The 15,752-nt window shown below is 36.5% G+C and overlaps 1 protein-coding gene across 1 annotated transcript; it reads left to right on the forward strand.

The window, feature by feature from the left end:
• Nucleotides 1–3,982: 3,982 nt before the first annotated feature.
• On the forward strand, nt 3,983–14,172 carry spi1b (Spi-1 proto-oncogene b). Its single transcript, XM_041035053.1, has 5 exons — nt 3,983–4,335; nt 4,863–4,953; nt 6,319–6,515; nt 9,334–9,484; nt 11,665–14,172. The coding sequence occupies exons 1-5, from the start codon at nt 4,294–4,296 to the stop codon at nt 11,976–11,978; spliced, it is 795 nt and encodes a 264-aa protein (XP_040890987.1). The 5' UTR covers nt 3,983–4,293; the 3' UTR covers nt 11,979–14,172.
• Nucleotides 14,173–15,752: the final 1,580 nt, after the last annotated feature.

Below are 15,752 nucleotides of genomic sequence, written 5' to 3' on the forward strand. Positions count from 1 at the left end.
TTCATGTGTTCTCTGTCGTTTTTAACATGTCTCACACCACCTATTATGTCACAGTTTTCAGTTGTTGATTGTGTCAAGTGTATTTATTTTATACTGGACACGAACATTGTTTAACGCTGCCTATTTATGTACTTCTTGTAAGATCTGGTACAAAATGAAAAACTGTGGTTGTTCTTTCCCACAGATGATGGCACACTGTAGTTTTAACTATACCACTGCTGGTATGGATTGTCAAAGGACATTTCAGCAAGCAACTCTGTAGGTTGTAAGAACTGGGTGTTGCACATTAGACACTACAGGTTGAAGAACAGTGGATTAAACAACTTGGCCATTAAAAAGAAAACACGCGCACACAAAAAATGTACCAACAAAAAAACAGCTCTTATCGAGGCCTGGATCATCCTGACCATATGACACGAAATGGATCCATTTAAAGGCAGCCTTCAAGGAACTGAATCTGAAAGACAAGTTCCCAGTTCCTCATTTAACAATATGTCACTCTTGTTGTGCTTGCGCTGTATACTGCATGCACTTCTTCTCCCAGGACACAAGGAAGACGAAGACTGAGACTAGCACAGCTTTGTCTATCAAACCAGACTTTGAGGCATTGGAAAACTCACCAAACAAATGCATGACAGAAACAAATCCAGACAGAACCAGATCATCTAAATAATGTCAGTCTAGTTAAGACATAAAACTGGTACAGTGACTAGTGCAACCAAATTCTTAAATTGAAAAACACAGTTTTCTATTACACATTAGCAGGTGCAACAGAAGTCAGACTTTTCTATCCATTGTATTTTGACCACCTCCCCTGTCAGTGCCTCTTCTGAGAGGACTTCACACTGGTGAAGCAATGTATTTTTTGTCTGAAACCTTTTTAAAAGCTGTTGTGAAAAACTTATTTCTCAAATAAAGTGCTTCACACAATGGTTTTTATTAACCTTTAGAGTGTGTTAAGGTCTATACGCTCAGAAAAGGACACACAAAAGGCAGCACCTCAGTCCTACTACCTTACAGTCAAGCCCATGCAACATGTTAAGCTGATTTTTAGTCAGTGTTGAGAGTGAAAAACAGACCCTTTCTCATGACTTAACTGCTTTTCTATTTTTAGTTCTTAAATAACTCAAATAAGGCTTTAAAATCCTGCTTACTGGTGCCGGTGCTGTTTGTATGAATTTTACCTGACAAAGGTTTGTGGACTGATTTTTTTCGATTCGCAGATCAATTTGCGCTCAAAGTAATGTGCATAAATTTGAACAAAACATGGAAGAGGAACATGCATTCTCCTGGTTGACCTCAACAGCTGACAGAACTCTTTGACTCTTTTCTCATTTAAGTAAACCACTTCATAGAAAAATGATTGGCAGTGGTGGTACATTTACTGAAGTACTGTACTTAAATACAGTTTTGAGGTAGTTGTACTCATTTTACTTCTATTCCACCACATGTCAAAGGGAAATGTTCATACTCTTCAGTGCACCACTCTTATTTTAAAGCTGTGGTCAGATTCAGTTTACTAATACAAAATCTCACCACCAAATACATTTTGATGCACCTTTACCAGCTGCAACATTAAAGTGACATGTTAATAGATCAAAAATTAAAATCCAACAACATAATAAAAACAATAAATAGGACATTCTTCCTTACTTCTCATCAGCACATATGAATCAACACAGTTCTTTATGTAAAAACTGACTTAGTATTATACTGTAAATTGAATTTGACTCAGTAAAACAATTATAAAGTTAGGCCTAGAACTTCTTTTCAACAGCCACTTTTCAGTCACGTCGTCACCCAACATGTACAAAAAGTCACCAGAAAAAAAAATATATCTTTTGGCTTCACTGAAAATAGTTGTGATGGAAATAGTCCCTGGCTTGCTACAGCTGTGTATTAATACTCTCGGAAAATGCTACTGTACATGCCGTCAGTTTTGCTCAACCAGCTGTGATTAAGATGGGGGCCGGTTGGGGGCTGGCCACAGTCTGTGTGGTTTTAACAGCTCTCCAAACACGAATTCTGACAATTATGGTCTTGTATCAGTTAAAAAAGAAAACAGGGTGACAAAAAAACAGACATGGAGAGAGAATCATCTAAACAACATATTTTACAGTTTAGTTATAACATGACAATGTGCATGAGAAGATTAATAGTGTACATAATATACGCAGTTGTACAACTATTTGTAAATATTTCCAATCACTATCTGCTGCAGTTTCATCCTGAGTCTTCCTTTGTGATTAATGTACCTGACTATGCTGCAGGTTTTATGAAAGCAGTAAAAGGGTTTGACTAAATGACTACAGTGTAGCTAAGCTCTCAGCGCCCATAGGATTACACATACCGATGTTGGTTAGAGATGAACGTGACCTCAGTATTTTGGTAGTACAGAAAGTAATATTTTCAGCACATTGCCTTATCACAATGCTGCAGTCTCCTTCCTAAACCGGCAGTGCTAACAATATACACATTTGTGCTACACTGTTCCTGCACCATTCAGTACTCAACTTTTATTTTTCTCTAATGCCTTTTGAACATACAGTAAACCAAACAAACAAAACAAACCATAGCATATTTTATAATGTGTCATATGTGTACTGAGTCAAAAAAGGACACTTTTCAGTGCCTTAGTAGGTCATTTTTTTGCATCAGGGGGTCTGAGCCCCCCCATACCCCCACCCCCAACCCCCGACTCCCCAGGATTTGTTCTAGCAGTATCTCCTCTTTGTGATAATAATAATCTCCATTTACCTCAGTGTGGTTACAACACAGACACTGTACCTCCATCTTATCTTCCAGATGTGTGTATATGTGCATGTATGTGCATGTGTATGTGTGTGTGTCTGTGTCTGTGTGTGGGTGTGTGTGTGTGTGTGTGTGGGTGGGTGGGGGCATCTTTCATGTGTCGACATTATCCCTCAACAAACTTCTGTTTACATCACCAAAGAACATGTTTTAGTCATTTTGTCACAGTGAGCACTTTCAGTCCGTCAGTTTCAGAACTGCAGTCAGAAACCCGGATGCATGGTTGTTTACAGTGTACTCACCACTAAAAATAATATCTAGTGTCACACTAAATACTGTCTTTGTTGTGCATGTGGCCTGTAAATTCTAGCACATCTGTGTGATAAACGTGTTTTCGTAAATGTAATTTTCTTGAGTCATCTCAGTGCTTCTCAGTGTTTTTGGTGCAGTGGGATTACATTGAAACTGGAAAGAGTAACATTTATTGTATGTTTCAACAAACATGGCTAATAAAGAAGACTGTGATTCTTCTGGTTTTAAAGGACAGTATATTATACATGTAGTGAACACTAGTACTGAATTGGGCCTCACTCTGCTTTAAACACCCAATTTAGAGTTTATAAACACTATATAACCATTTAACTGGTACACATAGCTGTACACATGCAACATAATTACATTATAAGTGTTTAGTACTTTACAGTATTTGTCAGTAATTATTTGATAGACGCGTTTCATATTATTCCTAGTGTGAATCACTACATTGACATCAGTTATCTGTTTATGCACTTGCATCCGCAAAGATACTCAAATCAAAACCTTCACTTTTATATCTGTGCACAACTATACTATAGTGAGTAATAACCATTTATTAAATGTTTATATACTTCTAAAAAACTGCTAAAAGAAACTGTTACCTTGAAAGGTTACCCATAATGCCCTTGTATAATCACATTTTTTCACTAGAAGACACTACTGATGTTAAGACCAAAGCATGCCATTATTTAAATGAAAAAAAATTTAAAAGTTCAAGACATGAATAATCACCCAGAATAAAAACATTAAATATTCTACATGCATTCCACCTGTGTTTACCACCTGTAGGAAATTTTTTAGGGGGGGTGGCTGTGAGAAAAACACTTGGTGATGATTGGCTGCTGAGGGAGGGGACAGTAGATAGACCCTGATAAAAATTTCATGGTCTCCTCCGACAAATCATCAATGGCCAGGAACCTTTAGCAGACACACTCTATTGCTCCCACCCACACAAATTTTACAGAACTCAAAAGTTCCTTTTTCATTTCACAGTCAAACAGCGGGCCTTGCTTGTTTAATTCTATCTGACACAGCTGAAGGCCTCCGAGAGTAGTTAAGGTCATAAGTGTATGCTATACAATAAGAGAGGGAGACATTTTTTGGTTTTCGTTGAGTGAGAGGAAATTTTGAAACATTGTGCAATGGTGCCGCAAAAGTTTTGAAAGGTTGTGAGAGTGTTTTGCCAGCAAAGCGTCTGAGAGTCGGTCCGTTGGAGAAAAGGTCTCCATGTTGCATCCATACAGAATGGAGAGCTACCTCATCCCGCCTGTAAGTATGATTTATTTTATTAATATCTAAACTCTCAGGAGACTCTCTAACATCTGAGGCTTAAAACAGTTCCTTGTGTAGTTTGCTTTTAATGCAGCGTTAAACAAAAAAATTATTTAATACTCACGAGGATAGACAACATTTATTATTTCAAACTACATGACTTAATCTGAGTCTAGAGAGTCTACTGCAGTTTGAATACAGGATACAAAGTGTAAGAGTCTTTTATACCATGGCCATCGTGAAAATGAAACTCAAAAGCTCTTGAGAGTTTCAGAACAGTAGTGGTAAGAAAAAAAAGTCATTATTGCTACAAATATTTCTTATTCCTCATCTAATGAACAAAAGTAAACACATTTAGAGACAATGTGAACATTTTATTAAAGACAGATGGTGAACATTAATATTTCCTTTGAAGAGCCAGAGGAGTAATGATATAATGTGTGTCGTCTGAACCATATTCACCACTAAAAGATTTTTCTTTCATGACATTTTGAGCCTGAAAATGTTTTTATTTGCTCTTGCAGCATTCAGAAGAGATGTATGATCCAGAGATCTACAGACATCAAATTACAGAATATTACAATCCGTATGTCCTAGATGCAGATATCCAGGCAGGTGAGTTTTACTTCAGCATAGATTTTGTCTCATGTGAACATTGTTTGAGTTTAAATTGTTATTTGTTCCTTTAAATTACAGTGAGTGATATTCAACTTGAAAACACTGAAAAATGCAAACAAATGATGACAACTGGGGGCAAATGTTAAGGATGGAACTAAATTCTCTGGAATGAATCTCGTTTTCAAACGCTGTGCTCTCGGTTTTCATTACAAGAAAATACTGTCATTTTAGTCATCTAGTCATCTTTTTTTGTACTTAAAATTAACCACCATGGCTCGATGTGGTGACACTGACTTTTCTGTTGTATTATAGGCCTACATAAAAAGCCTGCAGTGTGTGCAGCTGGAGCACACCGCATTAGGGTGTAAGGAACACAGGAAACAGATGCCATTTCTTTCGGCTGCTACAACTACAGACATAGAACAACTTTCGCCCCATGGGGTTTTATTGATACAAGAGAGGTGCTTTACTTTCTCTTGTAATCAACTGTTTTGAATATTGGACCAAAACAACATAAAAAGTGTGTGTGTGCAGGGGGGAGTTTTTCCTGACTTTATAGCATAAAACGTCCATACTGAGAAAGTTTCAGTTGTCAAGCAGATAAAAATTAGTAATGTAAAATACCTAAATATCTCATTTTTTTCATCTAATATTCTTGAAATTTTAAAATTAAGATACTGAATATGCTAATTTATTAAAAAAAAATCTTAAAGTGTTACAGTGAATGTACAACAAGGATTTATAATCTAATTTAATTTAGTAGTTTTAAGAGTATGCAATGTATTTTGAATTAATTTGCAGGTGAAATACTCCTTCATGTCTATCTTACTCTCCTCTATTTTTATGGTTATGCTTAAAACGTGTAAAACGTTCAAAGTTTAATGTCCTTATTTAATTGTTAGATACATTCTTGGGGAGGGAAAGGGTTCAAGGACAACATGAGTTTGACAACAAGTGCAAATGAAAAGTCAACGGCTGTGGCAAAACTGCTAGTGTGGCAACAAACAGGAAAGAGCTTCATGCTGAATTCTCCATTATTCTCCTCATTTCATTTCATTTCAGTTCATGCAAACTCAAGCACTATGAGTAAGCAGCTCTTTGTCAATTCCAGTTGTTTTTGGCTTTGTCATTTCAGATATCTCATAACAAAGATGAATTTTCATAGACCGTCTGACTTTTTTCATGAGTCATTGCAAGCCATCCAGACTTGTGTTTTAAACCATATCCAATCATGTTTAGGATAATTTCTCCAGTTTTGTGAAGATCTGCATTTGAATTAGAATCTGCAACTGTTCAGACAACAAACCAGTGACCTTACAACAGGATGTGGCCATTACACTGTTTCTCACCTTCTCTATTTAGATCACTGGGACTACCACAGTCATCCTCATGTACACCCTGCAGAATTTGAAAACCTTCAAGAAACCAACTTCACAGAGCTGCAGAGCGTGCAAGCTCTTCACCCACCCACCCTCATGCGACACGACGCCATAAGATATGACCCAGAAAACCTGCTCGATCCAAGTCTTGGGACACATCCACATGTGTTACAGCAACCAGTAAGTCCATCTGGCAGCCAGCAATAAAACCACTTATACAAAAAAAAAAAAAGACAAAGTAAATAAAAAAATCAGTACACCAACACACGCACACACATATTTGGATGCCGGCACTAGCACACAGCAAACAACTACATGCATTCAAATATAAATGTAAAATGCATTTATATTGCTTTTTTTTTTTTTTACTGTACTCTTGGTCAAGGGTTTCAGTGTAATGACTGTTATCATTCACAGTTGAAATGCTTACAGTGATAATAACTTAAGTTAGGCTTTCGTTAACATAGCTTAGTACTAATTCAACTAATTAAAGCTATAATTAGACTTAAGGCTCTCTGTGTTTTTGTGCTAAGGTGGTAAAGATATAATCACAAGAAACAGACAACTCTTGGCTGATGGAAAATGTCACACAGAGATTTCATGACACACACACACACACACACACACACACACACACACACACACACACACACACACACACACTAACTTACCTGGGTGTAGTGCCCAATAAAGCCTCAGAAGCCCCAAATTTCCTTCTGATTCACTGCAGATGTCTTCAAACTTGACATAATTCACAGTTGGGTTTCAAATCAGGCAGGACATTTAGGGACCTGGAGGCCTTTCCAGGGTCCTGTGACAAAAATCAGGAACTGAATCTTTGAGTTACAAGAAAAACTTTAATTTTAGGTTTTTCTTCTTTTTCTTTTTAAATTTCAGTTTTAAAAAACATTTTTCTCTGAATAGTGTCCGAAGGCTCAGTTAAGTTCACTCACTGTCACAACTGCATGCTTCGCCCCTTCAGTTGTGAACCGCTGAACCAGAACAGAGATCTCTGGCTTTGGACTGTATTAAAGCACAGTATGCATGCACATTTACAAAATTTATTGTTGGGTCATGACATGGTTAAAAAGGCAAAAGGCAAAGGCAATATTATTTCTATAGCACAATTAATACACTTAATACAACACATGTAAAAACGGTTTATATGCATTTAAAATTAAAAAAAAAGCTATTTAAAAGAGTGAATCAAAAAAGAAAGTGAAAGAAAATGTCAACGTACAAAATAAATTGGCATGCTTATTTTATTTATTGTTTCATTGTTCATTATTTTTTAAATTCTAGTCAAGATGAAAGACTTCCCAAACAAACCCATTATGTCAGGTGGACGCCTACACTTTCTCAGTCTGGGGTGGTCATACAGACAAAGTTGTCATGGACTGAAATATTTCACTGTGTGTCTTGTAGCATCAGTATAGTGCTTTGACAGTCAGACAGAGTAGCTGAACACCAAACATCAAGTATGTTCTGTTTGATTAAAAACAAATAAACAAAAAATATATTTTAAGTATCTTTAAATCTTTTGGAATACTTTGGAGCCTTTGAGTTCATTCCTGGACAAATCTACTGTTGTTTCCAGGAATAAATCATATTAAACAACTGATTTTCACTTTGAAATAATATTTTAAATGTCATTTCATTCCATGTAATTGTCCTCAGAGCATGTAGCACTGCTCACAGGTGACCCTCAATATGATTGGTATTGTTACTCTGATTCATTGCTAACATATGAAATTCTTTTTCAGTTCAATAGGATATTAACAAAACCGTAAGACTTTACATGCCAGTTTTCAGTGCACCTACAGTAACACTTACCTACTGTACTAATGCAAAAGATATGTTTCATTTCAGCTACACAGTATGTGTTTTTGCTGTTTGTATCCCTCACAAAGAAGCCACAAAGCATGGGTACTTTTAGGTCACATGATGGTTTTTACTTGTGAGCAAGTGTAATGTGTTTGAGTGAGGAAAAAAAAGAAAAAAGGTGTTAATGCATCAATTGAAATGTGATACGAGAATACAATGTGAAAACCACTATTCACACATGGAATTCACATGTAGGCTTCCACCTCTGACTGTTTTTTGTAAAGGATGTTATGAATACGTTGACAAGTGTTGCCCACCCAGGCATACAGCTATAGCAGCGTCCACACATCACAGCTCATGCAGAGAGAGATGTTGCCATGTTCTTTCACCAACACTGAGAATTTTTTTTTATTACAAACCCACAATTCAAAGCACCCAATGTTAGGTGCAGCACAAAATATCAGTAGCAACATGTTCTCTCTGAAAGGCCCAACTGTAATTTAAAATAATCCTTCACCCTTAAATATCCCAAAATATTTAAGATGTCATTTGAGAGTGATTAAAAATGAAAATTTAGAACATAACATTTTTTTGAAAATGTAAGGTGGAGGATGAGATATGAATATCATCACTGGTGGAAGAAGTTATCAACACCACAAATATAAAAGTCAAAGTTCCACATATAAAACTTTTCGTGTAAGAGTTTCTTAAATGTTGTCAAGTCAGTGTGGAGCTAATTTTAACTGCTGTATAAATTTGGGTAGTATTTGTGCTGTTGTTGTTTTTAACTAATCAGGTTTTTTATATGTAAAATTTTAATCTGAAAAATAGTAACACAATTAACTTATAAGTGGAGTAGCGGAAGTAGAAGTATGAAGTAGATCAAAATGGAAATACTCTATGACAAGTGTTGCAAAACTGCACAGTACATGTGGTATTTTATAAATGGAGGCATCAATTTAATATTATTCTGGCATAATTGTGTAACTATAAGAAATGGCATCATCACAACAATCAAATACAGTATATGTATATAAAATTGACATGCATGGTTTTTTTTTAAACCTTGGAGCAACATAAATGGACATTTTATGTGATCAACAAGCTCCAAGTTCAATTATTCCAAATGTTTTAATTTAAGACTTAAGAGAATTAATCCTGACTCCTGTTGTAGGTAGCATTCTTCCCTCGGGCTGTGTATACACCACACGTGTCCCAGCGCAGCTCTGATGATGAAGAACATGGAGGACGAAGTCCCCCACTGGAGGTGTCTGATGAGGAGTGTCTGAGAGATCGGGGTCCTTTTGTCACACCGGTAGAGCTGGGTAAGAACTGCATTTACAGTCATTTCATACAGTATGGGTAGTGTCCAGTTCTCTACTGAGCAGTTAACACCGATACTTTAAGACACAGCAACTGCGCTGGCCATGTGAAGATCGTCAGCCATCCAGGTCATGGTATATCTAGAAGTGCTAAGTCACTGTGTACTCGCTTTAGATACATGAGATTCAAGAATCTAAAGCAAGTCCAGTTGCCTTTGAGTTAGTATTTACTTGAGCTGGCCATGCTTGTATTGTGGTATTGTGGTGTTGATATGTGGTCATGCTGTATGACAGTACTGAGTGTGTGGTGTCTCGGATTCCTCCATTATCTCCACCAAGAGAGGAGATGTGTGCATTTGCTTTGGTATGTAATTATCTACTATTAAGTGGTGTAGTGTATGAGTGGGTCTTGGTGATTTCCACCCACTGTGTAAGAATGAAAGCAGGTCTGAAGGCTCCTTCTGGATCACAGTGTTGTCTTCCTCGCCTTGGGATGGAAGAGGTTTGGTATTGAGTCATATCAGCTTTGTCTTCTGCTGACAACTTACTGGTTGCACAACTGCTTTTACGCTGTTGGTGACGCATATTCAAAAGAAGTGGGCTCAAAAATGGACAGAGAGTTTGTTTGCTATTTTGTTGGACTCATAGGATGGAGTTTTACATTGGATTGTGGAAATAATTAAATCTATGTACGAGGGGAATAGCAGGTTGTTGCTAGTGGCTACCTTTTAGGCTTTCTGATGAGGCACCTCCTTGTTAAGAGATCTGAGGAGTGGTCTCCTGGTCTTCTCTGTCTAGTTTAACCAAGTTTTACTACATAATTGTGGCAGTCAGCACCTTGTTTGTTGAACAGATGTCATGGTCAGCACAGCAGGAATGGCTTACCATTCCACCAGAGTGGCAACACCCCTGTCTCGGTGGACCTTGGTTCAGTATCATGTCTTTTTCTCTTTGTAGTTAACTGTAATCTGCTGGCTCAGTAAACAGCGGCCTCACTTCCTCTTTTGGCCAGCTTAAGATCTAAAAGGACAAGCTAAGCCTCAGCAGTGTCTGGTACACACTGTGTCTGCAGCACTTGTAGCCATTTGGTTTGTACAGAATGCACCTTTGCAAATAATAGTTTCTTTTTTTGTTCAAGCACCTAGATGAATGTTTCAGTGGCAGTGATTCGGTGTCATCCACTTCACTGATACTTACATAAGAAAACAGCCAGCCCTTTGCATTTTTGTTAATGCAATGTCATTTTTAACCCTAACATGGCCTTACAGGGTCCCTGTACATTTGGAAAATGATATTGTGGAGAACAAACAGATAAATAAGTAACCATGGCTCTCTGAGTGTAGATAGCCATCTGTCGGACTCTGAGCATCTCAGATACATGCTTCAGACATGGTTAGCCAGACAGGCAATATGCAGTCCTTAAATTACCATGTGTTACATGTTAAGTAATAGTTACTATTAGGTGTCTTGAAGAGTATCTTCCCTGACTGCTCACCATGGGGTTAAGACCATATACATGTGGAATAAGTAGCATGGAGAGCTTCTGAACTGAGAGAACTATGGTTATATATGTAACTGTCAGTGACTTCTTTGAGTTACAATCAGATTAAATTAGGGTTAGGGTTAGGAGTAGTTGCACAGTTACACTGCAATTTATGATTTCACAGAATTTTTTAAGTTACAACATACGAGAACGGTCTAAACACAAAGAGTAGAAGGATATGAAAACAATTATCTTACACTAATCTTATCTTTTTATATACATAATGCAGAGGCTTTCTTGTTGAAGCTCAGCACTTGACCCTTGATAGACAGCTATCTGTAAAGTGATGTGAAAAACCTTAATATCATAATGTAACACGTAATATATGAGCAGCTACTTCAAAGACAGTTGACATGACATCAGCTGGGTTTTTCATGGAGCACAGCAACAATGTAGATAATTTTGCCTCTGCTCTCCAGAAAAAGTGTTTTACTAATTACCCTGTTGTCTACAGTCTTCAATTCCACTTACATTTTGAATCTAGAGCACATAAATTTACAGTTTTTCTACCCACCCAATGTCTGGTAAAACAGAATTACAAGCTTTTTATTTATTTTTTGTTGTTTATATTCATATGAAGTAATGTTACTGGATTTGTGAGCAACAAATAAGTTATAATACATTCTGATGTCCCCAAAAGGCAACAAAAAGAAGATCCGTTTGTACCAGTTCCTGTTGGACCTTTTAAGGAACGGCGACATGAAGGACAGTATCTGGTGGGTGGACAGAGACAAAGGGACTTTCCAGTTTTCTTCCAAACACAAAGAGGCACTCGCACACCGCTGGGGAATCCAGAAGGGCAACCGTAAAAAAATGACCTATCAGAAGATGGCTCGTGCTTTGCGCAACTATGGCAAAACTGGAGAGGTGAAAAAGATAAAGAAGAAGCTAACGTACCAGTTCAGCGATGAGGTCCTGGGGAAGAGTCATGTAGAGAGAAAATCATACATGTAGGCATGAAGGATACTGAAGTGTCTGGATTGAATCATTAAAAGTGTTGACATTAGAGTTTCTGGTGTTAGAGGCTTAATCAACCTTGCTGTTCTGATAAATACAGTAGCATTTTGTGAATAGCACCAATACTGCTGGACTGTGGGATCAATCCTTTGATAATAGTAGCTAACGCATTCCAAAGCATGGAACAAGAGATAAGATCCCAAAAGATTTTCACTATAACAAGATATGCTGGAGGAAAGTAATTGCCATAGAAAGCTCACTTTGGTTTATTTGTCATAAAGTAGCAGTATGGAAATACAGTTGTTAAAGTCAGTGTAGAATAAAATGTGTAGCCTGTCATTTGGAAATGAGTTAGGGGGTTTGTGAATAGGTAGGATGTGAAAAAAAACATTATAAGTATCTCCTGTTAAAATTGTGTCCCTCCCAGATTTGCCCTGAGATATGCAAAACCTGCACTCTAGAGCCTGCCCACTGCCAGGTGGCAGCATCAAGCTTATTCACAGAGCAGCAATTTAGATGTGGTGGCCAAAGTTGGCACTGCAAGTCATGTGATGACAGGGGCTCAGAGAGATGTTGGCCAAACATACAGAATTTAAATAACTAATAAACAAATTTAAAATTAAGCATCACACACATCGAAGTACTCTTTGGATATCATGCTTTAAATCATTAGATCAAATACACTCAGCCAGTTTATTAGGTAGCAAAAACTAAGTGTAATACATTCATTCTAATTTAAATGAATTTGGGCAGGTTAAATAACTGAAACACCTATCTGCAATACATTTCTACAACAACACAAACAGCATTCTCCAAAATGACCATAGGGCTGAATCAAAAAAAAAAAAAAAACCTTGACCCTACTTCGTTTCATAAAGGTAGGATTTATTGCTGCACTGTTCTATTAGACCGAATCAGTCTTAGCTAGCTGAATCTAATAAACTGGCAACTGAGTGCAGATTTCAAAAGCCATCGACTGCAGCTGACATCTGTGAGAATGCAAGAGTAAGACGCCAAAGCATGAGCATTATAGGGTTGCAAACAGGAAGCAAAGAGACTTTTTTAGCATACCGTATGTGCTGGGTGAGCAACTTTAGTTGAAATGAAAAGGCCACCCTTCTGAACTCATCCAATGTTAAATATATCCAGAAGATGCCAGTGCATAATTATGTTAATGCATACAGCTATAAAACCACTACTAGCTAACATGAGCATCTACAGTGATAGTAAACTCTATAAGATCCCAGTTGTCACTGGTTTTGAAATCTGGATATACTAATTTGTATATTTTTGAAGTTGGGCAGAGCATTTTCTTTTCTTTTCTTCTCTTTTCTTTTCTTTTCTTTTCTTTTCTTGTCTTTTCTCTCTGAATTTTTTTTTTGATGATACCACTCTCATGACTGTATGGTAACTACGAAGCTATGGAGTTAGCTTAGCATTAGGACTGGAAACAGTGGGAAAGAGTCTGTCTGGCTTCCTTAGACTTAAATATAGTTTGTGGAGCCATTTGATGGACTGTTTCTTGGTTAAGTTGCCAGTACACCAGCAGAGACTGGGTTTAGCTTTGTATTAACTTTATAGACAGGACAGTGGTATCAATCTTCTCTTCACATTTAAGTGAACAACTCTCATGTCAAACTATGTACAGTCAAGAGGAAAAATGGAAAAGAGGTAGGGGGGTGTTGCATTTACATTTATGTATGCCATGCATTTTAGACCTTAGGTATGTAATTTTACATGTAGGTCTACACATATATCAGTGCATAATCTACTTGGAAATGTCTCTTTACACATTTTTTGTATTAAAGCCCAGATTTTGTTTCATGATATGTAACCACTTGCAGTGCTCAGAGAGTTGATGGTTTGAAAACTCCACAATAGTGAAGTAGTAGCCTTCTTCCTGCTGTTTTTGACTTTTCGTGAGCATGCTAAAGTTCTCTTTTAATTGTGGGCAATGTTACTGTATGTATATATTTTCATTTCCATGTACTATTTAAAACAGCAAGGTTACCAAAAAAAAAAAAAAAAAAAGTCATTCATGAGATGGACTAACCTACAGCATTCACCATGACTGGGTTAGATATACCATTATCACAGTTATTTACATTATATTAAAATGGTTTGTACAAATACACAATACTCTGTATGTTATAATTAAGAATTGCTTGTAAAAATAAAATTGTTCATCAGTGTATGTGTATTGTAATTTTTTCAGCGATGACTATGATAACATCTCACACCAGAGGTAAAGCACGCAAAAGGAGAAGAAGAATAAGGAGAAGAAGAAGTAAACATTGTATAAAGTTGTATAGTTCGAGGTTTACAGATGAGGTCTCTCACCTTTCATTACTGCTATAAAGATAAACTATGAGGAACTGTGAGGTTAATACTGGGCAGGGTGGGTGAAATGGCTTGTTACTCAGTTCTTACATATATCAGAAGATGTGTCCCGACACACTGCAGATACCAGCTCTCTTCTCATGGGGTGGGGTGGGGGGGTGTAAGCAACGTCTACAGTGACACATCTGGAGTTTTTAATAATCTACACAAGTGTGCAATGCAGTTTTGTAGCAGTTTTGTAGACAGTCTTATGACATACTTATAAACTTCACTACCAACGCACCTCCCTTTTAACAGGAAAATAGAATGTAAGTAACCCCTATGTTTCAAAACCATGTTTAGATGAAATTCACTTCAATAAAACCTAAAATTAAATTTAAGACATTTCATAAATAACATAATACAAAAACGCTGTCATACAAAGGCATAATAACTTGCTAAAATGTTATGTGCAGTATGTAAATATAAAAATACTGCAGCACCTGCTGTCCCAAGAGCCAACAGCTCCCCTCAATGGTCAAGTTGTAATTGATACCCATAACTAACAGCTGAGAAGATAAAAAGAAATGGCCTTGAATAGAAAAGAATAGAATATAGTGCATCACAGTACAGAAGAACTTGTAATAAGTGTGTAATAAGTCTCATATCAGATACAGTAATGTCACTGTTTGTGCATAAACACTTTTGTTTGTGCATATACAAGCATGCTTGGTCATTAGATTGTGGTAATCAATAGTGATATTATTTACTAAAGTCCATCTAATGGCAGGATCTGAATATATCTATAATTATCATTGTATAGTTCAGTAAAATATTGTATAGTATGGTACAGAATAATGTAGTTTAGTGTAATATAGTACAGTATGGTAACATGACATAGTATAGTATAGTATAGTATAGTATAGTACAGTATGGTAACATGACATAGTATAGTATAGAATAGAATAGAATAGAATAGAATAGAATAGTATAGTATTAATACACAATAGCATAGTATATGATAATATAGTGTAGCAGAGCAGAGTAGAGTAAAATATAGTAGAGTATGGCATAGAACAGTGAAACATTGCATAGTATAGTATGATACAAGATAGCATAGTATAGTAAAATATAGAAAAATATATTACAATTTCATAGTATAGTGTCATGTAGCATAGCAAAATATAGGACAGTATAGTAGAGTACAGAATAGTGTAAGTATAGAATAATGTACTACGCCATAGTACAGTATGGTGAAACTTAGCATAGTGTGGTATGCTGTTGTACACTATAGTAAAAAAAAAAAAAAAAGTGTAGTAAATGTAGAATAAAGCTTAGAAAGCCAGTTGAAAGTGCTGATCTATTTCATTCAAAGTCATTCATTTCTGTCTGGAGATACACACATTACTTTTTGAAAGACTTTGAATTATTAATATTTTCATTGATTTAGAA

Source organism: Toxotes jaculatrix, chromosome 1 (assembly GCF_017976425.1).
Source record: "Toxotes jaculatrix isolate fToxJac2 chromosome 1, fToxJac2.pri, whole genome shotgun sequence".
Taxonomy (NCBI): Eukaryota; Metazoa; Chordata; class Actinopteri; family Toxotidae; genus Toxotes; species Toxotes jaculatrix.

What these genes read in the sequence shown, in the direction of transcription:
- spi1b (XM_041035053.1), top strand. Translation starts at nt 4,294, where the DNA reads ATGTTGCATCCATACAGAATGGAGAGCTACCTCATCCCGCCT. An exon ending in AGAGCTACCTCATCCCGCCT is followed by an intron (nt 4,336 to 4,862) that starts GTAAGTATGATT and finishes TTGCTCTTGCAG; the next exon opens with CATTCAGAAGAGATGTATGA. An exon ending in CACATGTGTTACAGCAACCA is followed by an intron (nt 6,516 to 9,333) that starts GTAAGTCCATCT and finishes CTCCTGTTGTAG; the next exon opens with GTAGCATTCTTCCCTCGGGC.